Source organism: Natator depressus, chromosome 12 (genome assembly GCF_965152275.1).
Source record: "Natator depressus isolate rNatDep1 chromosome 12, rNatDep2.hap1, whole genome shotgun sequence".
NCBI lineage: Eukaryota > Metazoa > Chordata > Testudines > Cheloniidae > Natator > Natator depressus.
The window spans coordinates 37,877,268-37,903,992 of record NC_134245.1 but is presented as its reverse complement, the minus strand read 5'-3'; the positions used below and the strand labels follow the sequence as shown (position 1 = coordinate 37,903,992).

General features: G+C 46.8%; 1 protein-coding gene across 1 annotated transcript in view; it reads left to right on the top strand.

The window, feature by feature from the left end:
- SLC7A5 (solute carrier family 7 member 5) overlaps positions 1 to 26,388 on the top strand; it is a 59,474-nt gene extending 33,086 nt beyond the window's left edge. The window contains exons 3-10 of the mRNA XM_074968884.1: positions 13,237 to 13,342; positions 14,447 to 14,491; positions 16,016 to 16,139; positions 17,295 to 17,398; positions 18,781 to 18,877; positions 20,348 to 20,497; positions 22,625 to 22,802; positions 25,754 to 26,388. Of these exons, the coding sequence (XP_074824985.1) occupies positions 13,237 to 13,342; positions 14,447 to 14,491; positions 16,016 to 16,139; positions 17,295 to 17,398; positions 18,781 to 18,877; positions 20,348 to 20,497; positions 22,625 to 22,802; positions 25,754 to 25,809 (860 nt within the window). The 3' untranslated portion in view covers positions 25,810 to 26,388. The remainder of the gene's footprint in view (positions 1 to 13,236; positions 13,343 to 14,446; positions 14,492 to 16,015; positions 16,140 to 17,294; positions 17,399 to 18,780; positions 18,878 to 20,347; positions 20,498 to 22,624; positions 22,803 to 25,753) is intronic.
- The last annotated feature ends 337 nt before the right edge of the window (positions 26,389 to 26,725 follow it).

The window sequence follows — 26,725 nt, the reverse complement described above, 5'->3', positions numbered from 1 at the left end:
GCAAGGTAGAGAAATCTTCCTTGTCTAATACTTACTTTCACCAGCCACGTAATGGAAGAGGCAAGTGATCTGTCTCACTGATAGTCTGCTACATTCACTTATTCCTCTTGTGCCCTTTCTTATCCTCCATTCATATTTTAGTTTCCACCTTCCCAAAGCTAGCACTTCTCCTTGAATCTCACCACAGAGCTCTAAGCCTGCTACAGTAACGATACAGCAAGGGGACTATTTTTCTTCTTTCTCCAGTAACAGAAGTACGCTCGTATCACACAAGGTTGCACAACATCTAGTCGCTGGATCTCTTGCAGGCTAATATCAATAGGCCTTCTGTATAAAGTGCTGGCTCTTTAAAATGGGTAATCTTTTTCAAAGCCTGTTAAATTCTGAGTAGGTGGGTGACAATAAATCCTATTTCCAAGGGAAATACATTTTTATTTTGTGTGTCCCTGTTTTCTTTTAGACCAATCACTGTACTCTTTGGACAAAACGAACTCTTAGCGGTATGAGCTCCGTGAATTTGATCCTTGGCTGTCAACTGTAGCAAAGTACACATCAAGTTAGAAATATTTTTTGCAGCAACTTGGCTGGCTCTGAGGTCTGGGAGGTAGAAGGGTTGGTATGTTCCCATGACATTTCATTTTGTGTCTGAATGGAGTTAATTAACTATTTTTCATTAGTATTTTTCCTGCGACTGTTTTATATTTACATGATCAGTAAACAGTGGAAAAATAACAATATTGTAGTCTCGTATTCAAATGTGGAAACTTTGGAGACTTTATAGCCTGTCTGTCTGCAATTCCCCCCCAGTCCTTGGCTCTGTCTTTTCTTTCTGTTGTGAAGTGTTTTCATTACATTAAGAACAGCAATAAAATTTTATGGCAAAGAAAACGTGACCATATTACCCTTTGCAAAATAGCATTTTCTTATGAGCTTTCTGTTTACATCTTTAATGCAGATCCAAAAGGAGAGCAAAAGTCCATTCCTACACCTAGGGCCTGGTTTACACTTAAAAGTTGTACCAGTATTACTATTATGGGACAGAAAGGGATGAGATGTTTTGGTTTGTTTTTTTTTAAATCTGGATAGTTATACTGGTAAAAGCCTTAATGTGGATGTACTTATGATGCATTGCCCCCGGGGTGCCACTTGGAACTGGGGTACCACTGAGCCCACCTGACCTGCCAGCCTGGGCTCCCTTTTGCACTTCGGTGCTGTGATAAGTTGCCAAGCTCTCCAAGCTTGCTCTTTCACCAGGACACACACACACAGGTAGGGATACACCCAGCTGCAGCTTCACACAGATGCTGAGATTGGCTCTGCATGGGAAGGCTCAGCTAAGGCATCTCCTTGTCGTTAAGGCACCTTCCCCCACCCCAAGTGTAAACCCAGAATTATACCATCTTCTGCTGCACAGGGAACTGTACAGCATAAACTCATGAAATTCGCCCCCTCCCTCAATATGGAGGAAAATATGCAACAACTTTCTGCCCCAAATATGATTTCTACACACTGGTTTTAGACAGTTTATTAACAAGTTTATTAACTACAAAAGATAGATTTTAAGTGATAGCAAACAGATCAAGGCAGATTACCTCGGTAAATAAACAAAACCGGAGCCTGAGTTTAACACACTAGATAGGTAGCAAATGAATTAACAAATTCTCACCCTGAGTGATAAACAGGCTGGCAGATTCCTAAGGCACAAGCTCCATTGGCTTTCCCAGGTTTTCATACACAGGCTAAAAATCCCTCTAACCTGGGACCATCACTTCCCCAGTTCAGTCCTTGCCCCTCAGGTGTTTCCAGGTGTGTTGTTGTGAGGAGAGTGAGGTACCATCATGATGTCATTGTCCCCCTTTTAGATCTTCTTCCCACTTGCTGGAAAGCTCTTTTGCTGTGACCTGAGTCAAACAGTTCCCATTGTGTAGTGCTATCTCTGAGAGGTTTCTGTTCTACACAGTTCCTGGGGTAATCCTGGTGCTTGTGTGCATTTCCTCAATAAGCCATTCACATTGTTTGGCCTTTTTACTGTTGTACCTGAAAGGCTGCTTGTGGGTGTGTTCAACCTCAGAACAGGTTTCAGTAACACCTACATAGCCAAACTTCATAACTTCACATACGATGATAGCACATACAATTCAATGAGAGGTTAATGTCTAGCAGATCAAGACTTTTACAATGATACCTCACAAGGCATACTTTGTACAAAACATATCCTAATGACAGTGGTGAATATTGGGGAGCCATGGTGTCACACACTTACGCCAATATAAGGGTATCTTATGTCAGTATAGTTATTCTGCTTCCTGTACATGAATAGGTCACAACTGCATCCACGCTGGGGGTGGGTTGTACCAGTTTAAACTATATAAATATAGTTAAAGGGAGAGAACGTTCTAATATAGATATGACCCCTGTTTTTCCTCCATTGCTACTACAGACTATCTTTTTTCTCTCTTCTAGTGATATGCTAATGTTTACTTAGTGCCTTCTGTCCAAGCATGTCGAGGTGCTTTTTGACCAGGTATTGCCTAGTGAAGAGGCAATGTGATCTAGCAATTAGAACAGGTGCTGGGAGTCTGAACACTTGGGGCTAGAGTCTGCATCTAGATTTGTTTGGCTGGAAGACTGCCTAGTCATCCGTGGGGCTCAGGGGTTTGACCCTACGGAACCAGTTGCAGCAGCTGGTTCTTGGATTATATTCCTGGGTCTACCTCTGATTTGTTATGGTGTCAATTAAAGTTAGTATATGGATGATGAGTATTTTGGAGCAAAATTGAAGGGAGAAACCAAGAGGATTGGGGTGGTCTTGACTGCCTGCGAACTACCTTCTGATCTTGGATTTGGATCTGATCTGATAAAGCCATAAAGTTTTCCGAGGAAGTGAGCCACATAAACTGTATCCTGATTATTCCCGTTGCAGTTCTGCAGCTGTTGCATTTAGACCCATAGCTCTATTGAAGGCCTGCTTAAAGAAATCATATTTTTTCTTTAAACAAATCCTTACAGTCTAATAGCTTCACTGGGGCAGTTTTAAAGCTGGCACCTTTAATCTGTGGCACCACACAAGAATACATTGGTATATTTAGACGTGGAAAACATAAAGTGGACATTCTAAAGTCAAAAACCAGATTTTAAATTTTTTTTAAAATTTCTTAATTATTAAAACTGAACATTCTTAAATTCCTAACTTCCTTTTTTCTATTGACGCTGGGTGATTTAATTCAATGTGTAAAAAAAAAAAAAAAAGTGGTCGGTGAAAAGAGTCACATTCAATTTCTGGTTCTTGTGCCCAATGCTGCAATATTTGGTTACAGACACTGCTGTGGCATGCTTAAACCCAAACCAAAAACTTGTTCTCACCAGTTTTTTTTGGAGGGGTGCATGTGTGAAGGGTGAGTAATCAAATTCAGATTTCTGTTAGGTCACAACTTTTAAAAAATTCTTGAATTCTGGTTTTAAATCATTTGCCTGTGAGCCTCAAAGTGACTGCCTTAAATCAATTGTGGTGGCAATACTGAGAATTAAGGTTTCCATTCTGTCCTTAACTCACTTCACTGTGTTCTCAGAGACCTAACACAGAGAGCTGCAGCTTTTGAACAGACACAGGGTGAATTAAGGACAGACGTAGGTAGGCTGAATTTCAAACATTTGCCATGGAGGGTTTAGATTATCCCCCAAACCTCGTTTTTTCCTTTAATTATATGCAAACTATATAATCCTGTACTCTTGGGTCCCCCACCTCATGGACTGGTTCATTGTTCAGGGTAAAACGGTCTTTAAAAGAACGATTGTGCCTGGCAAACTTCCCACTGTACGTGGGACTGTTTTTAAAATAAGAGTTAGGCACTGAAGAGCCAAACCTTCAGAGACTAAGCAAAGCAGCACAGAATAAATCCATAAAAGCCCAATAGAAATATTATCTACCTACTCCGGTTGCAAGGCAACATCTTGGCTTTGTGTTTGTATATGTATCTTTATTTTTAATTGAATCTCTTTCCCTTGTGCTAGGAAGTTCCCTTTTGATCTACCTCCTTCAGTGAGGTTCATTTTGCTAATTCCATGGCAGGAGAAAAAGAAAATTGCCTTGTTTGTGACAAATCCCCTGATTAGAACAGATCTGAGGGAGGGAAAGTTTACTCTCTTCCACTCTCTTGGCAATAATGGCAGTTGAATGCACTGAAAAAGCCTGTCAGGACAAATTTGTAATGAGACCAAGGGATGGAGTGAAGAAACCTTTGTGAATAGCAAAGATTGGTCAGGTTATAGAGGTCTGGTTTGTTCTGGAGTCCCATGAAAGAGAAGCTAAGAAATATTCTGTTGAATTGACAGGGAAATTTGCAGTGCTTGGCTGGTAATTTAACAAAATCTCAGGCTTGAAGGATCTCAGAAGGTAAACTGTGGACAGATACTGACAATACATAGGGCCACAGATTGAACAAGTGTTGTCATTGTCCAGGTTCCCTGCACTCCATACCCAGAGTTAATTCTACGTAATCATTCAGAGAGCAGCAGACAATTAACATTGTTACAGCAGTCAGTAGATTTTTCTTCTAATGCCTGCTGGCTGGCTGGCTCAGGGGACCGGTAATGGGGCATAGACCTTGGACATGAAGCTCACTTATGCAGATCTAATGGTGGCAAACTCCTGTCTGTTCGGAATGAGTTTGGGGGTCAGAGTGCAAATACCTAGTGGACCGGTGCTCACATGGCAACACCCAGTGCCACAACTTCCTCCTGCTTTCCCCCTACTTTCTGATCGTTAGCAGAGAGGCCAAGGGCTATGGAAACTGAACTCCCCTCTCATCTTTTGAATTTGATCTCCCCTGCAGATCACGATTGAGGCATGTACGGGAATGGGGGTAAGGAAAGCTTGCCCTGTTGTTGCCCATGCTATTCCGGTTGTGTGGGTATGATGAGAAGAGAGGCTGTTTCCATGGCTGTCAATCGGTCACCTTCTACCGGCACTTGAGGTTTCAAGGAAAACTGCTGTTACGAGATCATCTTCAGCGTTCCTCTTTGTCATCGTGTGTGTGTGTGTGTGTGTGAGAGAGAGAGAGAGAGAGAGAAGTGGGTGAAGGTATCAAAATGGGAGAGTGAATGGAGAGTCTGGAAAAGCGGACAGTATTCTACGCAGCTCTAAATCATATCGGGCTGGCCACAGGTTGAAGACTTAATCAGGCATTTCACACTGGAGGGTGAATAACACAATTATGCAGGATTGCTTTATGGGCTTGTTGCTCTCTAACCACCAATTTAATCTCCAAGCAAAGATGAATGCTAACGTCTGAGGCCAAGTGGGTATAGTTGGTGCAGGCACATGCCAATTGCCTGAGGTCAGGTGGGCATGGCAGGTTAATGTGTTGCACAGTTTGCATGCTCTAGTTTGAAAGGAGGCATAATTAGTTTTTACCCAGCCAGTTTGTTCTTGCCAGCTGCTGTGTTAAAGCTCTTGGTGACCAAGGGCAGGATTAGTGACCCCCTAGACTTTGCCCATGTGCAGTTGCCAGTGCAAAAAAATTAACGTGCATAAAAATACAGGCACAATTGCTGTGATTTCTCTTCCAGTCATAGGGTCTGTATGGTCAAATGACCGTTTGTGTGTGTGGTGATTGCAGTTATGCATGGTGCACATGGAAGACTGCCCCGCAATGGGGGTGTAGGCGATGACTCAACATTTTAACGTTGCTTGAAGGGAGCGATCATAGGCAGTGTAGTACACCCTGTGTATCCATCATCACCGCCAGGTGGCTACACCATGTTTGCAAGCCCTAAATGGGCAAAACACTTGTGCCTATGGCTGTATACCTCTGCAGGATGCTCATCCGTCTGTCTGTATTTGAGAAGCTGAGTGGTGCTTATTTGCAGGTACCCAAAATGCACTACCTTCTCCTAGCTGCATCAAAGTTGGTGTTTAAGCTTTGGGACCCACCAGTTCATTGCAAACTGGCCAAGAAAAAATTACTTTTGGCCACTAGGGTAGATTCAAAAGAGCAAATCAGATTAAATCAGCAAATCAGCACCGCTACAGACTAGGGACCGAATGGCTCGGCAGCAGTTCTGCAGAAAAGGACCTAGGGGTGACAGTGGACGAGAAGCTGGATATGAGTCAGCAGTGTGCCCTTGTTGCCAAGATGGCCAATGGCATTTTGGGATGTATAAGTAGGGGCATAGCGAGCAGATCGAGGGACATGATCGTTCCCCTCTATTCGACATTGGTGAGGCCTCATCTGGAGTAGTGTGTCCAGTTTTGGGCCCCACACTACAAGAAGGATGTGGATAAATTGGAGAGAGTCCAGCGAAGGGCAACAAAAATGATTAGGGGTCTGGAACACATGACTTATGAGGAGAGGCTGAGGGAACTGGGATTGTTTAGTCTGCAGAAGAGAAGAATGAGGGGGGATTTGATAGCTGCTTTCAACTACCTGAGAGGTGGTTCCAGAGAGGATGGTTCTAGACTATTCTCAGTGGTAGAGGAGGACAGGACAAGGAGTAATGGTCTCAAGTTGCAGTGGGGGAGGTTTAGGTTGGATATTAGGAAAAACTTTTTCACTAGGAGGGTGGTGAAACACTGGAATGCGTTACCTAGGGAGGTGGTAGAATCTCCTTCCTTAGAAGTTTTTAAGGTCAGGCTTGACAAAGCCCTGGCTGGGATGATTTAATTGGGGATTGGTCCTGCTTCGAGCAGGGGGTTGGACTAGATGACCTCCTGAGGTCCCTTCCAACCCTGATATTCTATGAAAGGTTCCATTTTAAAAATACAGCCGTGCTAATACTGTTAACTGTATGGCACTAAAAACTTGCATATTTTGCTATTTTTTCCTCCACATCAACCCGCATAGTTTCTCTGTCTACCTCCAAACAGCCTTTGACTGTAGCAGTAGCAGGTCACACCACTGATGGATCAATGCAATCGGTAGCTTTTCTTGTTTACGCTGTACTTTCCCCACAGCTTCTTACTGAAATGGGGCTATGATTAAAGGCTGTGGCCTCTGATAATTGCAATCCTGGAAACTGAGTACAAGCAACAGATAGGTGGCTATGCCATCCCCAAGGGTTGTTGGTTCTGTTACAGAACAAGCTGCTTGGCCTTAAATCAGTCCCTATTCAGGACCTTAGTTGGCTGGCTTCCCTCCACACTCCACCCCCTACTCCGCTACAAGTTTCTATGGATGTGGATTAAACCTGCTGTGCTCAATAAAATAAGCTCGTGGGAAATGGCTGGGAATGCATTAAGACTGTTTGGAGTTTGCATTTTGCCATTAGCCTGCCCTAATGGGAAAGGGGTGGGGGTTATTTGTGAAGTACCCCATCTGCACCTAAGATAAAAATGGAAGTAACTTGATACATTCCCTAAAATCTCTAACCACCACCTTTGCTTTCTCTAATTCCCAAAGGAAGCTTGCCCTGTGACACCCAGCCTACATGGCCCCATAAGTGTAGAGCCAATAGTTCTGTATTTTTTAAGAGCAACTTCCACACTGGTGGATACAAAAGTTGTAAGAAATCGGAAGCAGGTTGCACAGGGGAAGGGGTTGATTATGCTTCCTTGGTAGCAACAAAATGCAAAGGAGACAAACAATGGAGCAAAGCTGTATGTACACAGTGGTGTGTGCAGTGGTAGTGTATGGAAGATGCTGTTGAAATGGATTCCTTGGGCTTTGCAGCTTTCAATAACCTATCAAGAAGGTTGTTTTCTGAGGCTAAGAGAATACCATTTTGGTCCTGATCTAGCAGGAGTCACACCCAGATGAGTGGTTTGATGCAGTGGTTAGGAAGGCAGATGGTAGGCAGCCTTTGCCCCTTCTAGTTTGAGCCTACAGAGGAGCAGAGCTGGAGTGGACAAGTAGTTCTTTCCTACTCTGGACTCCTCTGAGAGCCCAGGGCTCTGTGATGAAGATAATGATGCACTTAGAGGGGAAGGAATTTGGCAACCAGAATGCCCTTTGGGCCTCCAGGTCTTGAGGATGATGATTATTAATAATAATTAATAATAATAGCACTTTATGAACATTAGCTAACTAAACCTCCCAGCGCTCTGGGGAGGGAAGTGTCATTATATTTTACAGAAGGGGGAGCTGAGATGCAGAAATGTGCTCTGACTTGCCCCAGGCCATGCCAATCGGTGGCAGGCGCCGTGAATGGAACCCAGGAGTCTTGATTGACAAGCAGCGAGGCGGCTCTGCCTCTTGCTGAAATCCCCAGCGCATGCCTTCAGAGCCAGAAACAGAGTCTCTCAAGCTCGGTCACCCCTCAGGAGAAGAGATGAGGATCCTTCACTTGCAGTGGTCATACAAAGAGCAGGCAAGGCTAGACGTACGGCAGCAGCACTAGGAATAGGCCGATCGTAGAAACGAGAAGGTGGCAACACCCATGTGAGTCCCATCTAAACCATTGCCTTGCGGGGGCAAGTATAGAACGGCTTTCCCTACAATAGGCCCACTAATGCTTCAGCCCATCTTGTTTTAAATGACTCAGTTGATGGGCTCCCACCACTGCCCCAGCTGAGTAGCTCTCATCACTGGGAGCTTTCCCTACCATCCAGTGTACGTTTCCCTTTGCTCGGTTTCATTACTGAGTTAGACCCACTTGGAAAACCATGCATCGCTCCCCTTCGCTCTTCGACTTCGATGGCTGCATTCCCCTCTCGTTGCCAGTTAGCCCAGCTATACGGGTTTAATTACAATGAATTGCCTAACCTCAATAGAAGAGCCTGCATTATTCAGTCGGGAATGGACATGACCTGATACGATTATGAGGGCTTTCCAAGAAAAGGTCTGAACATGCAGCACGTGGAATGAAAGATTCCTTCTGTACGAAGGCCCCAGGTGGCAGAGAGGTTACGGCTACAATTACAGGCGTCTTGTCGGCTGGCAAGAGCTGCAAATAGGGATTGTGTCAGAACTCGTTACCTTAATGTGGTTAATTTGTGAGCAGAGTGTAATTGTACAACCCAGTTAAACCAGAGTGCAGGGGGAAGCGAGGATGTTGCCTTTATAGCACTTGTTGCTATGAGGTGAGGCCAGTGTTCTTAACAGACAGTATTTTGAGTAGGGGGTATCAACTGGAAGGAAGGGCAAGTGGGTATAAACAGAGCACTGTAGCCGGTGTTCTACACCTATATAGTAACATCCTGCTCCGTGGGAGTATTGGACACCATTGAGCATGTGTGGGCCCTGGCAGTCTGAGCTGCGAACAGGTACCTTTGCACAGATTCCAGAGCACGCGCAGCAGTTTTAACTGTGAGCCGTGCGGTAAAAGGGTGGGAGATGCTGTGCTTGTCTGTGTCAAACAGAATTCCCTGAATCTCCCGCTTAAATGCTGGGCCCTTTTTAGCGAATGTTGTTCAGCTTTTTTGAAGACGGGCGGATGAAGTCAGACAGGCTCATCAGTGAGGCTTCGAGGGCTTGGCCCATGGGGGAGAAATAACTTGCAGACCTTTCTGGACTGACTGTTGGGGTGTGACCTTTATTGTCCCACAATGTGTAATGCGTTGGCTGCCGCTTCTGTACAAATATGGCTTTGCTGGTGCAGTTAAGCATGTCCCTAGGGATGTGCTGCTCCTGCCTGATATGGTGAGATGGAACTTTGGTGCAGGGTGGGAAGAAGATGTCTGCTCTGGCGGGTGTGCCCTCCAGAGCACGTTTGCTACTGAATAGGAAGGCAGGCTCTGTCATTAAACCACTCAGGGCACGTCTACGCAGTCTGCGGAATCGAGCCTTCCAGCCCAGTCGACAGACTTGCGCTCACGCTACCACCCTAAACATAACTGTGGAGACCAGTGGTTGGTCCCTGTGGCCCATCGCTTCCCGCAGCTCCTATTGTCCGGGAACGGCGAACTGCAACCACTGGGAGCTACGGGGGGCTGTGCCTGCGGACGGTCAACGTAAATAAAATGTCTCGCGGCCTGCAGTCAGATTACCCTGATGGGCTGCATGCAGGCCACAGGTTGCCCACCACTGGTATAGACGGCGCTTTGAAGTTGTGGATCAGCCTTGAGCTTGGGCTCTGAAGCCCACCCCACTCCCTAGGCTTCAAAGCCTGAGCTCCAGCCCACGCCGCAACGTCTACACAGCTATTGTTTGACTCCATCCCTGCTGACGAGCAGCTCGGTGATGCAAAGGCATGGGCTAGGTACATGCTATGGCAAGTGCAGGGGTGTGTGTGTGTTATGTCCTATCCATTCACCCACCCCAACACCCATACAGCCCAACCAAGGAATAATGAAAAGTTATGCTTTATGTTTCCTGTGGTGCTTAAACACTGCTTCTGTAGCACATATTCTGTGGCTCATTTCACTTCTGTTTGATCATGTGCCCTGAAGGAGCAGCCAGTGTCCCTGACACCAAGCCAAGGCATCTGTGAACCGCAGCACAGCACCGAATCCGGATTAAAACTATACAAACCCTCTTTGCACAGAAGCTATAAAGTTCCCAGCTGGGGGATATTTCCTGCATTGGCAGCACGGATTTCTGGCTGGCGACTCAGGGAATTCTGTGCTCCTGGCCACTAGCTTGTGAGTTGCAGCTCTGTTTGGCCTTGGTAACAGACAGTTACTGTGTGCTGCAGCCGGGGGAAAGGCAGAGCGAGATCTATGGACTGTTGGGGAATAAAAAGTGCTGGAGCCCTGAACAGTCTGTTACCAGTATAACAGTCCTTCTGTGGTAATCAACTCAGTGTCCTTGGCAAGGTTCTGGGGTGTAAAGAAACGGCACTTGAGTAGCTTGCAGTGTAGCCTGATCTATCAATTATTTATTTATTCTGTTAATTGCTTAAGAATTTCCAGTTATCACTTTGAGGGTTGACAAGTTCTTGTCCCGAGATCAGGCCCAGAATTATTTGATTTCTTTCATGCGTAGAGATCTCGTTGTTCTGTGTACTCTCACCATGCAAGCAACCATGCACCTTACAAAAGGAAGAATCTGCTTAGCTGGTGGCAATTCTGAATTGTGTGAGTATCTGATAGAGAGCCACTTGGCCCTAGCTTCCTTAGCCAACTCTGACTCCCTCGTGTGATTCAGAGGAACACGTAATGGTAAGCACAGCATGCAGGAGGTGTACCGATCAGAACACGGGTCTCAGCCGGAGCAGACTCAGAGAATGGAGGGGACCACTTGCTGCTGACACTAGGGGCCTGCTAAAGGCTTAATTGGTTTAACCCAGCTGAAGGTGAGGGAGCAGTGGCAGCAGGGCAGAGACAGACAGTGAAGGAGAGACCATGTGGGATGAAAGGCATTGGGTCAGGTGGAAGGGACGAGTATCAAAACAGGCCATTGAGGTGGGTAACTCCCATTGGCTCTTACTTAGAGCCCACCCCAGCAAACCAGCTCAGACTCATCATATTGCAGGGGAAAGTTGTCCTTTCTCATTGATAGAAAGTGCTACTGGATGAAAATGTGCTAGATTCTAGCAGTCTCCTTGTCACCCGGCTTTATTTTGTGTGTTCCTTTTCTAGCCAGCCTGGGTAAACGTGATGCTGCTGAGAGCCCGGTGGTGCGTGGGAGCTGAAATTTTGCAGCGCAAGCAAAAAGTGGTGCCTTGGCTTTTAATACCCCTTTTCTTCCTTCTCTGATATGAATCTGTGGAATGTAGCCTTCCAAAGGGAGAAGGGTTAACCCGGAGCGCTGCTGATTGCCATGTGATAACAGTTGCTTGTGTGATTAGTGCAGATCCCTGCTGTAAGAGGAATCACATGGGAGGCAACCCAGCTGGTCAGATGCTAAGGTGCCTCACCAAATCCTGTGCTGCTCCCCTGTCTTCCTCCCTCACAAAGGAGAGCACTTGTTTCACTGAAGGAGAGGTGGCTGGGTTTAGGCTCCAGATCAAACAGCATGAAACAAAACAACCTCAGAGAGATTTAAAGCAAAACAAATAACCCCTGTGGGTGTGCTGGAAGGGCTTTCAGTAAATTTACAATGAGATCCTCTTTTTATGGCTTTTTAATTCAACAGTGGATAAATAACAGGAACTTTTGATATTTAGACCCTAAGATAGCTGACTTCCCTTCCCACAATTCAAAGGGGTTACCACAACCTGCTGCTTTATTGCGTCACTGGTGGAACTAGAAGAAATCCTAGGTCTTTATTGAGAAAAAGCAGCCTTTGGTGGAAGGATGATATAATAGCAAAGTCTTTTGAGCATCTTTCAGCCGGAAGGATCCCAAAGCATTTTGCAAGCTGCATAATACAGGAATCATTTCAACCACGGCTAAAATGTAGCTAGCGCTGGGATGGAAGGAGCAGCTGTTTAACAGCCACCCAGCATTGCTGCACAACCATTCAGGACAGGGAATAAGCGAGGATCCCCTATTTGGTTGAAACGGCTGGGGAGCTTTCGGGAGGCAGGATAGAATTGTTCCCCTTGGAATTTAGCCAATGGCATCAGGGCCCCAACCTCTGTTATTGGCACATAAAGTGTCTTAGGGCAGGTCTACGCTACCGCTTAAGTCAATCTAATTTACGTCGCTCGGGGGTGTGAAAAACATGCAAGTTACAGCGACCTACACGCTGGCCAGCCGGCGCCATGTTGGCAGGAGACGCTCTCCCGTCAGCATAGAACGTCTTCGCCGGGGCGGTTCAGCATCGGTGCAGCTGCGCTGCTGTAGCACTTGTCGTGTAGCCCAAGTTCCAGCCGTGGTGAGTCCAGGAGAAACAGCATGTGGGCTTTGGTGCTGGGGATTAGGTGCTCAGAGGTGCCCTTAGGAAAGCTGGCTGCTTTCATGGGGCTTTCATCTCCTGATTTCCGCTTGCTAACTTGCATCAAAAGAAGCTAAAAATACATTAGCTCCCTCATGTTCCTTTCCCACGTAAGCAATCGTCGCCGTTGTCAGATGGGATGTTGTGCAGCGGTGAATGGGAGGGGAGGTGTCTAGGAGGTGTTCTCTGTTCTCATGATCCATGCTGTGGGAAAGTTGTGAGAACTCTTGCTGTAGTTAGTTGTTAATTTCACTTATCCTAGTTTTAGTGCAGTGGAATCACACAGTGTGAAACTGGAGTAATGCAGTAGGAGATGAGCCCAATAGAAACCTGTCTACACCTTTTCTAAGACAAACGCAGCCTGCTTTGCATCAACACAACTAATGCCCTATCGGCAGATTTTTTTGTCCCCAGGCATTGCCAGACCATTTCGCTGCCTAACTCCTGTCTGTGTCAACCTGCAACAGTCTCTGGGATTCAGCCTTTGTCTGCTTCTCACATCTTAATATTCTGTCCTGGTTTGTTTGTTGTCCCTATGTAGGTGATGTGTCAAACCTGAGTCCTGAACACTCCTTCGAAGGCACAAATGTTGATGTGGGGAACATCGTTCTGGCTTTGTATAGCGGTCTCTTTGCCTATGGAGGCTGGTAAGATGCTGGCATATTACTCATTGCAGTGACAGTGTAGTTTAGTTCTTTGTCTTCAGCTCTTTGAGAGAGTTGGCAGGGAGGGCACAGCCCAGAACTTCTAGTCTAGCTCTACTCGTCACCAAGGTAACAGTGCAATTGCTTCATTTTTGTCTCATGTGTTTCATGCTCAATCCTTACAGCCCCTCCCCAGTCCCTGGGTGCAAGTACAAGCAAGTGGTGTCAGTTGCAGTATTTAAAACAGGGAGCGAGTATAGGGGCAACCTGGTAAAATGCCCAGGTTGTATGGTGAGCGAACTCCAGGGAAACCAAGAGACACTAAATAAGGTGGGATTGTCTGGGTGGGCCAGAATCGTCACAGACGGAGAACGATATTTGAAGAGTCAGGGGACAATTAGGTGCAGCGAGACAGCAAGGCTATTCCAGCTAACCAAGGCAGCATGGGAGAAAGGATTCATCACATGCTCTGGGCTTGAGAAGGCTCCATCCCTCATTGTGGGCAGGAACTCAGAGGTAATATGCCTTATATGGGCCATTGGTTCCAACTGGCTGGATTTTGGTAAAACCGTGCCAGTGGCTTGTATAGGAGCAAAGGTCAAAGTAGAGGTTGTGGGCCCAGCAGCTGTGACCACCAGCTGTCAGTACTGACACATCAGTCTGCCAATTGACAACTCCAAGCCAAAGCTCCTACAGGTTTCTTCTTTGATCCCTTCACACTCTCACGTGTGCTCCCAGAAACCTGGACTCTCTTTATTTGCAATAAAAATAAAGGCAGATTGTGGCCCTCCTCTGGCAATACAGAGGCGCTGCTAGCTGACCATAAGTCTCGGGCATGCAGTGATCCGTCTTATTCCAAGCAAGCTGGTTGCATTGCATGCTGGGACCTGCAGAGAACATCTTCATTTGAAGGTTTTTTAGGTAGCCTCAGCCCTTGTGCCGTAGATTTGAGACACGGCCACCCTCGGTTTTGCAGAGCATGCTTTGGTTTGTCTGTCTCTAGTGGGGCTTGCGTATGCATGTTGAGGTTAGGGTTAGGCTGTTGGAGTCTTTGTCTAACTTCATTGATCTCTGTAACCAGAATTACCATTGTCTTTTAAATTGCAGGAATTACTTGAATTTTGTCACTGAGGAGATGATAAACCCCTACAGGTATGTGCACCACATGGTGAGCTCTTGGCTAGAGAGGGAAACTCACCAGCTGTTCACCCTCTAAATGCCACTTCCATCCGTTAACGTAAAGCCATCCTTTGTGTGTAGCAAGTGTTGTCACTAGCCATGCCAGGGAATGTAAAACAAACTCTCGTTTTGGGGGCAAACAAAACCTCTGCTGAGGGCGATGCATGCTAGATAATGAGACTGCTCTTCGTTAGTAAAGGATGGGGTTTTCTGCAGGGAGGGGAAAAGAAAATCTCTGTCTAAGAGAAGCCCTTGTTAAACCACCTTCCCCCTCTGGTCTCTTTTTTGAAAGTCCCATTTCCTTGGCCTGGCTCAGCAGCCGCTCCTTCACAGTTGTGACGTGCTGGCAGAAGGGGGTTTTCTTTGTTGCTTTATTACCATTTCATAATTATATCTAATATATATTTTCACCAAAATGCCAGGGGGCTTGCCAGGATGTAGTTTTACTGTTTGCCACGCACGCTTGACCTCTGCATTTTTTTCCTCTCAAAGCATGGGCCTTCCTGTCCATAGCTTGTCTATGTCAGGGTTATATGAGGGGATCTGGTAACATGAGATTGATCTTGCCAGAGCAGAACCTCTCTGGCAAATCCCTGATGCCTGCAAGGAGGTGCAAACTGTGCGTGATTGCCAGCAGCAGCACTGGCTGCACTTCAGGCCAATTCCTGACCCCTGTGGTGATCAGCATGCTGCAAAGCATGAGATTCATTTACCCTTTCCTTGACATGTGTAATTACACATGTTTTTGTGGACTGTAATTGTCCACTCCCTTTCCGAATGCAGCCACTCTGACTCCCTGACCTCCTGCAGCTTTGAGCTCCACAGGCAGATTGTCTGCTGCATTAAGAAGGATTTCCTTTTTAAATTAGTGTGCACAAACTAAGTTAGCCTATCAGGAAGGGCAAATCTGCCTTCACACCAGCTTCTCTTTGAGGATTTGTTTAGGTTACAGCTGAACGTGGTTCCCATGGGCTGCAGGGGTCCAGCCAGCTTTCTGGTGACTGCCAGCTATAGCCCTGATCTTCCCGTCTCCTTTCTAGACAGCCACAAGCACAAGTGCTTATCCTCGGGCCAGCAGACTGTTGTGCGTGTTCTAACACTGGTATCTGGCAGGAGGCCCATGTCAGCTCTTTTGAAATGAAAGTCTGTGCATTGAACCCAAGAACCATTTGCTCAGCCAGAGTCCATTCACAAACTGTCTTCTCCCCAAGAGTCCATCTCCCGCTGCCTCCCAGCCCCCAGGCTGGGCTACGTTTATTTTTGGAATTTTCTCCCCAACTTCTCCAAGGAGGATGGAGTCCAGATTGGACCCTCTGCAAGACCAAAGAAAAGCGGAATAAATTGGGCAGTCTTTAAGCCAATGCAAAAATCTATTCAGAAAGGCTGGTCTGTGCAACAGCAGCATCTCTCCCTAGCATGCTGTCTCTTGAATTATGTCTCCAACTGATCTTCAGAGCCCCAGATCCTAATACTTTATGATTTCCCTCTTCCTCCCAGAAACCTGCCTCTAGCCATCATCATTTCACTGCCCATAGTCACCTTAGTTTACGTGTTGACGAACTTGGCTTACTTCACTACCCTGTCAACAGAACAAATGCTGTCGTCTGAAGCCGTGGCCGTGGTAAGATAAGTCACATCAAAAATGCTCTTATCTATTTCTCTACGCTGCCTGAATCCCTCGTGCTATCTCTAGTTGGATCTCCCCATTCATTCAACACTGACCCTGGCTGCTTACAAGAAGCTGATGTTTGACAGTAGATGGGAGGTGGGGAAGGGTTGTCCCCACATGACACTGAGCTGGATTAATCAGAGCGATAAGCAAGGATGGGGGAGGGAAATAAATGGCATTGTTGTTCATAAATAACCCTAGCTGTCGGCTACTGGCCATGTAACTGTCCGATCAGTTACCAGAGTGTGACATTTATGGGAAAAGGTCACTCCGTCAATATTGAACCGGGCTAATCTCTTCAAGGGTCAGTCTGCACTTGATTTTTTTTTTTTTTAAACAAATAAGCATTATTCTAATAGTTAAAATTAAAGCACCCACACAAATCCTGCTCCCTGGCCCTATGGAGAGTGCAGCTTTGTGTGAGCTTGGAAGCTAAGCAAGACTGGGTGTGGTCAGTATTGGAGGGGAACCCTCCAGCCCTGCATAAATTGGTGTTGGCAGTTCTCTCAGGCAGCATTCTCTCCTGTGGGTAACGTTGAACCCAGACACCAGCACGGTGCTTTGTGGTGCCGTGCTGCTAGAGATACCAGCTCTGGTTGCATTACTCCAGGTTTATGCTGACGTGACTCCACTGAAATAGCGGAATTGCACTGGCATAAAATTGGAGCAATACTGAAATGAATCAGGCTGAGATGTAAAACTGAGACTCATTAAAGAGAACATGGCACTTCCTGCCAAAACAGGGGTGTCTGCTCCAGTGTCCTGGACTAAATTGACGTTTTGCATATCTGAATCCTCCTGCTGTTGTTGGATCCAGTATTTTCCCAGACTTTCTGTCCTAAACCATTGTATGGTATTGCTGAAGCTGTTCTAATGGATGTCATGTTCTGCCCCAGAGATGGTTGCATGTCAGGGAAGTGCCTTCTGTCTGTCGTGTAATTCCGTAAAATGTTTTGGGCATGTGAAAAAAACAATGTGAAAAATTTTCAGTAGTCTGTGTGTGTACAGTCAACCTGAATGGGGCATTTTATATGTTAAAAACTTGTCTGGGTAAATAGATACAAGTCCTTGTAGGCAAGTTGCTGATGGAATGTTGCTTCCTTCTAGGACTTTGGGAACTATCACCTTGGCATGATGTCTTGGATCATACCCATCTTCGTTGGCTTATCGTGTTTTGGGTCTGTCAATGGATCCCTCTTCACTTCTTCTCGGTACGTTTTTTGCTCAGTACTGCAGATCCCATTTACAGGCACTGTGTCTAACCTGTCTTCGTTTGGAGCTGTCCTCACAGGAGCGAGGTCCCTGAGGTTCTGCCGCTGGACAGATGCAGAGAGGGAAGGGTCCGTGCACTATGTAAGGAGGGAGAATGATCATTTTTTTTGTAAGGCCTTAAATCAGTGATACTCAAACCTCAGTGCCTGAGGAGCCAAATTAGCGAACCACATTACCCCAAAGAGCCACAGTCGTGTGAATTCCGTGTTTCATTTAAAATATATAATGTATCTATCTATATCTACGCTCCTGTGAGGACAGCTCCAAATGAAGACCGGTTAGGCACGCTGCCTGTAAAAATAAATAAATGTAATCCTCAGAGCAAAATGACGGGCCAAGTATTATTTTATCCGCTGTGGTTGATTGATAACACAGTAAAAGTATCCTGACTGGTTAACAACTTAGGTCACACTGTGGTTTAAGATCATGTGCTGCAGAGGGTTGCAGGGGCCACAGTAAAGAGCCACTCGTGGCTCGTGAGCGGAGTATCGTTGCCTTAAACAGCATCCAAAGGCCAAATCCCAGGTCCTTGCGGAGGCCTTAGTCTCACTGTCTTTGGACAAAATCCTGTTGAAGTCATTGGGTGTCTTCGGCTGCAGACTAAAAAAATAGCAGGGTGACCAGATGTCCCGATTTTATAGGGACAGTCCCGATATTCAGTGCCTATTACCTCCCACCCCATCCCAATTTTTCACACTTGCTGTCAGGTCCCCCTAATAAATACAGACGTGGACTTTAACAGCAGTGCTCAAGAAAGCATTTTTAATGTAAACCCAGATGCTTATAAAGCCTCAAAAACAAAGACTGAGGATTTTCCAAAAAGAGGAGAGAGGATGGGAATGGACTGACACCCAGGAGAGCCAGGTTCAGGTCTCGGCTCTGCCACAGAGTCCCTGTGTGACCTGGAGTAAGGCCCTTAATCGCTCTGATTTGGTTCCCCGTCTGTAAAATGGAGATGAGATAATACTTTCTTCCTCCCACACTCTGCCTTCTCGATGTAGAGGGCAAGCTGCACGTGTGCAGAAGTCAGCATGTTGAGGCCCTGGTCTCAACTGGTGCCACTCTAACGCAAATAATTAATAGCAGGGGTGGGGAGCTCAAGTGGCACAAAATTGCCACTTGGAATAGCAGTGCACCACTAGTGTGGAAATACTTACATACTAGAGGTTGGTTCAGAGTGTCATTTCAGCCTGGCTCACTCCAAAATGCCTATGCTTCTGTCACGCTGTTGTACCATGTTTTGTACTGAATGCAAACCTGGACTGAGTGAGTGACTGCCAAGCACTTGTGCCAGGTGGACTAACTGCTCTGTTGCCCTCAGGCTGTTCTTCGTGGGATCCCGGGAGGGTCACCTGCCCTCTGTCCTGTCCATGATTCACCCCAAGCTTCTCACTCCAGTGCCATCTCTCATCTTCACAGTAAGTGTCCTATGGGCTTTCAGATTAAGGTGACGTGTGGCAGAGAGAATGCAACCAGTCAAGAAGGTGGAGGAAGCCAAGATCCATCAGTGCCTGCCCCTCCTGGGGCTGCAGGAAAATGACTGTGGAATACTCCACTGAACCCAAATAAGCAATTACTGTTTGTTGTCCCAGTGGAAGGTGAACCTCCTCCTTCTCCTTGTGCCAGTATGCCATAGGGAGTAGTCCTCCCAGGCCCCACTTGCCTTCTAGGTTTAATCAAGCGCATGGGGTGAGGATATCCTAGTGGGACCGCAGTACTACACAGGAAGCTGAAATGCCAGGCAACACTGATGAGGCTATATGCTGTTTCTTAGCATGTAAATTAATGTCAGCTGTTACCACTGTACGTTAAGTCACAGTTCTAGGAACTTGCGGGAGGGGAGAAGTTTTGCAGCAGAGAATCCAGACTGCCACCAGCCCCAGTAAATTGAAAAGCCAGGGGTGACCCCTGGGGAAAATGTGTGTCACTTTGGTGCCACAATTTTCCTCTGGCTGATCTGCGTTCTCCGGATGTTCCCTGACGCTCTCAGAGCACCCACAGCTGTAGAACAGTGGCTGTAGTTACAGTCTTTGTGGGCGTCTCTGCACTTCAAAATAAAAACCTTTGGGAGGAAGCGTGGCTGGGTGAAAGAGGAAGGTGAAGAGCAGATAGAATATCACGTGGTCACAGATTCAGTTAGTTTAGTGGAGATCCCTGCTGAATCATCCAGTCCATGTTTCAGCTCAATCCCACCTCACTCATCCTTGTCAGACTGACTGCACTTCAAATTCTCTGTCTAAATGGGAATAGCTGAGGGGGGAGAAGCAGGGGATGTCATGACTGGGGGCCCCCACAGAGCACATGCCAAGACGGAAAGAGCAGCAGGTGCTGCAGGACTGGATTTGGGGGCATTGGTACAGCTGTGGCAGGGATCAAGGACTGCAAGAGCACTTTGCCCTGCTGGTCGTGATTGAAATGCATTGGGTGAGCCGCATAGAGGGCACTCAGGCTGGAAATACAGGGGGTAGCACGTGTCAGAATGGAGGTGCTTTCAGCAGAGCTGTGTGGGGAAATGTTCCATAGGTCCTTCTAGTCCCTAATGTGGCTGATTCTGTCTGACTCGTTCAGACCCTTGGTTTGCTAAGCACTAAGAAAGTTCCCCTCCTTTTCATCCTCAAAAAACCCACCCTTCTTTTTTTCTGTGTGTGTTTATATGGCCCTCAACCTCATAGTAGACCCCTGGATTGCAAGTTTCACTTTGAAATAATTCCATGCAGTGATCAGACTTGGTTAAATTAGTAAAAATTAAGCCACCTCTTCTGCGTATGCCTGGAAATCCTTCACTGCTCTTGGATGGTAGGCAATTGCTCTCAGACACTTGTCTTTGGTAGCGTGTGGTGTTCTCCCCTGCCTGTCCCTTTGCTCATGACTTCTGTTTCTGGCTGCAGTGCTTCATGACGGTGCTCTACGCCTTCTCCAATGACATATTCTCCGTCATCAACTTCTTCAGCTTCTTCAACTGGCTCTGCGTGGCTCTGGCCATCGTCGGCATGATATGGCTCCGCTACAAGAAGCCAGAGCTGGAAAGGCCCATCAAGGTGAGGATGGTGTTGGCGGCATAGCGGGGAGCCCTGCAGACACAGAGCTTCCCCCTCCATGCTCAGGGTTCTGTGATGCTAGTGGGAAGGTGGTGGGAGTGGAGGCTTTATGGCGGCACTTCCGGGAGAGGGGCAGTTCTTTTGTGTTCTAGGATGTGACTTCCATGTATAGAAATTTCCCCCTCAGCAGTAAGGGTGAGAAAATCTGTGTAGGGAGGAGTGGAAGATCCAGCTGCTTTACTGTGCAGAGGTGCAACTTTAGAGCAAGCCAAGTTCGATGTGAATGAATAGAGGCCTGTGTGAAATGAGTGGCTGGTGTCAGACTGGTTCCTGGTAGGCGGGAATCCACATTGCACAAAACTCCATCTCATTGGCTCCCTCATCGGTATAGAGGCGCAGGGCTGAGACACCCAGGTCGTGGAAATTCCCTCCATGTCAGGGGTGAGGTACCTTGGCAGGGCAGCACACGGGAAAGCTGTCCGTGCTAAACCTGCTCTGGGGATTATTAGTAAAGGACGTCAGCCCGTGTGGCTCTCAATCGAACGCTTTGTACCAGCGTGAAATTGACTTAAAAATATTTGTTTAAAAAACAAACTACAGGGAAGAGAACTTTTATTTGATTTGTCCTCGGCCACCCTGGCAGCATAATGGGCCCATCTGGTTTGAGGCCAAGATCGTGTCAAGCACTGGAGTCAGTCAGCCCTTCTCAAAGGCATTCTCTGCCGTCATCTTCTGAGTGCACTCAAATCCCCACCAAGCCACCAACAGCCAAAAAGCAACAAACGTTCCAGACCTTCCCAGATCAATGCTCCCAAGATGGCTCTTAGCAAGTGGCTTCCCTGCTGAAAGCTGGGGTCTGCTCCCTTATTTTAAGAGTCCTGTGGTGTTCTAAAGCAACGACCTAAATCACTACAGCTCACATTAGTCATACTGCTGCGTTCGGGACTGTTAGTTGAGATACTCTATAGTTTTATATATAATGGGTGGACTGAGTGTGGGACTGAGAGCCAAGAACTCCTGGGTTCCAGTTCCAGGTGTGTCAGGGATTTGCTGTGTGGCTTTAGGCAAGTCACTTCACCTCTTTGTGATGGAGCAGAGAAATGTCACACCAGCAGTAAAGGGTTAATGAGAGCCTGTGGGACCTGCTAACCCCATGCATCTGTACCTGCAGCCAGCTCTAGGACTGGAGGGGGAAGGAAAGGAGAGAGGCTGGCTCAGTTCAGGGCGACTGGCAAAGAGGCAGAAGGTCGCTCTGCCCCCCTCTGTGAGGGGAGCTTCACTACAAGTCTGATGGCCGGGACAGCCGCCAGGGAGCAGCACTGTGTCCCTGACCGAGAGAGACCGTTGAGAAGACTGGCAAGCACCCAACACTGAGTAAACTGTACTATTTGACTGGAAGGACATTGTGAGGCTAGGCCCCTTCTACACTTATATCCGCCCACGCCCAGAGGGACCTGAGGCCGTGGTAGGATGCCACTGATGGCCTGGGCGCTACTCCAGATGAGTCGCTACAGACTGGACAATAGGGGCCACACCTCAAACTGAAGGGACGTCGGTAGGAAGTAGCTCAGATCAGTGGACTTAGACTCTCTGCCAGAGGAACCTGCCAGTGTTGCTTCACAGAGGGCCCTGGGCTGGGACCAGATAGAGAGGGTGGGCCCAGGTCCCTCTACTATGCCCCTTAAGAGCTCAGACTCAGATGTGAGTGGAGTCCAGAAAGTTCCTCATCTAAGATTAGAAACCAGGCACCTCTGCCAGGGAAGAAAGGGGCCAGAAGTCAGGTTTGCTAACCACTAGGCCGGCCAGCCTTCCAAGTGCCCTATTTATGTCCTCTGTAAACCAGGGGTGATAATACTTCTAGCTATCCAGGGTGTTGCCACAACTGATGGATGAAGAGCGTCCTATCTTCCCACGGGAAACTAAAAATCCACAACCTCTCATTCACAGTTGTGAGCAGTCAGGGGTATGATCTGCACAGGGTCTGTCTCAGAATCCAAACACTTCCCCTCCCAGGTCAAAACCAGGCACACACATTGTAGGGACATAAACTTCAATTGTGAGTAACTGGCCTCTGTTTCCGATTCTCCTTGACAAACTTCCCACCCCTTTCTTGTTTCCTGTGTCCAGGTTAACCTCTTGCTGCCCATTTTCTTCACCCTGGCCTGCTTATTCCTGATCGTGGTCTCCTTCTGGATGACACCAGTGGAATGTGCTATCGGCTTTGCTATCATCCTCAGTGGGATCCCCGTATACTTCTTTGGGGTTTGGTGGAAAAACAAACCCAAGTGGATCCTCCAAAGCATCTGTAAGTTATAGCCACAGCCGTCAGCCTTTGCAGGGTGTACCTTTGGCTTTGGCTCCATAGATGATGATTCACTTCTGACTAAGCATGCTATGGCAGGCAGCATTGGCTGTAATTCATATTGCAAAGGCCTATAATGGGTTTCTGTTAAACAATCCAGCTGGTAATGGGTTGGTCAGCTTGTGCGCCAGGCACCCAGAATGATAGTCCACCTGTTGTCATGGCAAATCACAGACCAAACACAGGAAGCTCCCCCGCAAACAGGGAAATGATGGGTTGGGACATAAATCCCCAGCGAGCTGTGGAGGCTGCCTTTCTTATGCCACCCGAAGAGCTGCAGAGTCATAGCTTTAGCACCAGAGGAAAATATCCTGCTGGTGAGCTGGGAAGGGGGATGGAGATACAGTGTAAAAATCTGAGTGCAGAGAGGCTAATTCTAATGGAGGTGAGATCAGAATTAGCCCCCAACATGTTGTCAATTTCACATAGCCAAGGGAGACCAGTCCTGGTCCAGTCAATGCCCTGCCTACCATCAGTGTAAGACAGCACAGCCAGGGAAGGGACAATATCCTGGTAGATTCTCTTGGGAGCTTTATTTGTAGGGTGTTCATGTAAGATAGGTGTGTCTCAGCTGTCAATGTCTACACCACAGCGAGTGTTCAGGGAGGGAGAGCTCTCTGCCTGGCACCACCTAATCTCTCTGTCTTAACAACTGATTCAAGAAAGTCAAGCTGTGTTGTCTAAGTAACTAAACTCCACCATCTGTCTGAGACTCTAATACAGCTGGCTGACCTAGAAAAGCAGACAAGCAAAAATGCCAAACTTTATCTATGTGCTTTTTATTAACAAGAAAAGTACTTTTTAACAGTGCTCAGGACTTTATTTATTTATTTATTTTAATTCTAAGTATCAGGCTTCGGTCTTGGTAAAACTATTTCCACAGCGACTGAGTTGCAAATTAGCATATTAATTGACAGGCTTTTAAGCAGAGAATAGAGAAAAGAGTCCAAGAACACAAAATAAGAAATCTGACAAGTGTCTAATTAGCCATACATGAGCCTTATGCCCGCATATGTATTAATATGCTGTAGATAATCTGATCAGATCCAGCTCAAGAGAATCCCTATTGTATCTGCCCAGATTGTCTCATGTGCAGGGAACACTCAGTAGTGAGGGCACAGACCCATTTGAAACACACTTTAAAAAGACACTGTCAAGGTAACTCATGATTTAAAAAAAAAAAATCTTACAATTTATACCCCCCTCATAAGTTTGCAGTTGAAATGTTTCCTAATTAAATTTCCTCCCCGCTCCGCTGTGCATGTGCCCCCCTCTTTTGTTGTTGCACAGTTGTGTATAAGCACAGCACTGGGCTGCACATTCTGATTTGTCCTTGTGTTGGTTGCTTGTGACAGTGCAACATTGCTATGTTCTTAAGGAAAGTGCATGAACAGGATCAGATACTCAGAACCATGCAAGCAAAAATGCTGTCTCACAACGTGTAGGCACCGTTGCTCTGACTCCGCAGTAACTGCATGTACAGTTCTGAAATCTGGGCCTTACTTATATGCACAGGTGTTAAATGGCATGTGCACATATGTTCAGTAATAACTGATAATTCCCATGAGTGTGCAGTTAGTAAGACTGGATTTAGAAATGTACACGTAGTCAGTACACATACTCTGACACCACCATCGGGTTAATTTTTACCCTTATTCTATGCACAAACTCTTGCTGTTACAGATGGAAGTCGTGGGTAAGGACTGAGGCAGCGTATGGCCTTGGTACAGTAACTCCTCACTTAACGTCGTCCCGGTTAACGTTGTTTCGTTGTTATGTCGCTGATCAATTAGGGAACATGCTCATTTAAAGTTGCGCAATGCTCCCTTATAATGCTGTTTGGCAGCCGCCTGCTTTGTCCACTGCTTGCAGAAAGAGCAGCCCGTTGGAGCGAGCTGGTGGGGGCTTGGAACCAGAGTGGACTGGCAGCTCCCCTAAGTTCCCTGTGCACCTGCCCAGCAGGCTATCAATTGCCGGGCAGTTCAGCTGTCCCTCCCCCCCACTGCCATGTGCTGCTCCTGCCCTCTGCCTTGGAGCTGCTCCTGGGAGCCTCCTGCTTGCTGTTCAGAGAGGGGGGAAAGAGGGGTGCTGATGTCAGGGTGTCCCCCTTCCCCCCCCACTCCTGTACCCCATCTCCACAGAGCGGGGGGGACATGACGGGGCTGAGGATGGAGCTTGCTGGCAGCGGCTGCTGTCTCAACTTGCTGATCTACTTAAAGAGGCAATGTACTTAGAGTGGGGTCAGCCTACTTAAAGGGCCAATGCATCTCTCTCTCTCTCTCTCTCTCTCTCTCTCTCTCTCTCTCTCTCTCTCTCACACACACACACACACACACACACACACACACACACACACACACACACACACACACACACACACACACACACACACACAGTGTGTGTCTCTGTCTCTCTCTGCCATGCTGTGTTTCCTCCCTCCATTTGTGCTGCCTTGTAGAGTGTGAGGCTACATTAACAACCATTTGTTAACCCTTGAGGGCTCAGCCGAGTGCTAGTTCATCATTTAGCAGTAAGGCATTCCCTGGAAATATCCCACCCTCTTCCACCCTTTGACTCCACCACCTGAACCAAGCTTCACAATCATCACTGCTGTGTACAGTATTAAATTGTTTGTTTAAAACTTATAACATGTATAAGCTTAAAGTAGCATTTTCAGGAACAGAACTACAACGTTAAGCGAGGACTTACTGTATTTGATTTGCAGTGAAGACCTATGTAGTACTTAGAGTCCTTTGAAAGAAGAAAGTGGGACGGCTGCCCTGTCAGGCCATTTGAGGCAGAGGATCATGAAACAAGCAACCAGCTCTCCAGGGTGAAATGAATAAAACTTGTATTCCGGTGCCTTTAACTCACTCTTGTTTCCTCCCATTCAGATTCCGTGACAGTCCTGTGCCAGAAGCTGATGGAAGTGGTTCCTCAAGAGTCTTAAGGAGGAAAAGCAAAGACGTTCGGCTCGGGGAAACGCACAATATTATTTTAAAACAACGCAAAAGAAAACCTTTCTCATCCCTCATAAATCTAGATACCCTGAGCACCTTGGTAGAGCTGCTGCATCCCTGAGACCCCACTCCCTGATATGCCCTGCTTTCCCCTCCCTGGCCTCATCACCACCAACAAGCCAGGCTGCTGAGCAACACTTCGAAGAAGAGTTCTTGGGGTATGAATTTAGCCTAGGAAGAGGAGTTTCTACTGGTAACCTCAAGAGGCTCCAGCACGTCTGGTTAGAGGGAAACTGATCAGGCACTCTCTCTCTGTGTCTGTGTGTGTGATTGATGGCTGGACTTCAGTTCTGTTTGTGCTTATTTGTTGTCTTGTTTTAATTTAAGGTTAGCATTTAGTTTCTCCATCACAGAGTCTGCAGCTGAATCTGCTCAAGGAAATGGAAATTCCGATGCCGTCAACGTTACACATGTGCCTGTGCAAGGGACTGGGATTTCACACTGCCACAGGGCTGCAAAACAGTCCTCCCAGTCATTTTCTTTCAAATGCAACAAACCCAACCAGCTTACCACGCGAGATCTTCGGAAGGCTAAACACTCCTGGCCACAGCTAGACAAAACAAATGGACTGAGACAGTCACGCTGCTGGTATGAAACAAGGACTTGCACTGATTTTAACTGGATCCCTGGCACTTCTTTGCTGCCCCCCATGAATTGTTTTTATCATTGTTTTTAGTGATACTAAAACTGTAATCCATTGGAGATATATATATATAGTTTTGGGTTTTTCCCCCCACCTCAGGGACTCCAAGTGTTTCTGCTTTTTACTGACTTAAAATAAATATTAGCAAATTCTTAGAGATGTTTGCAAAGCAAAGATTGTTCAAGAGGCGTTGTTTGATAATT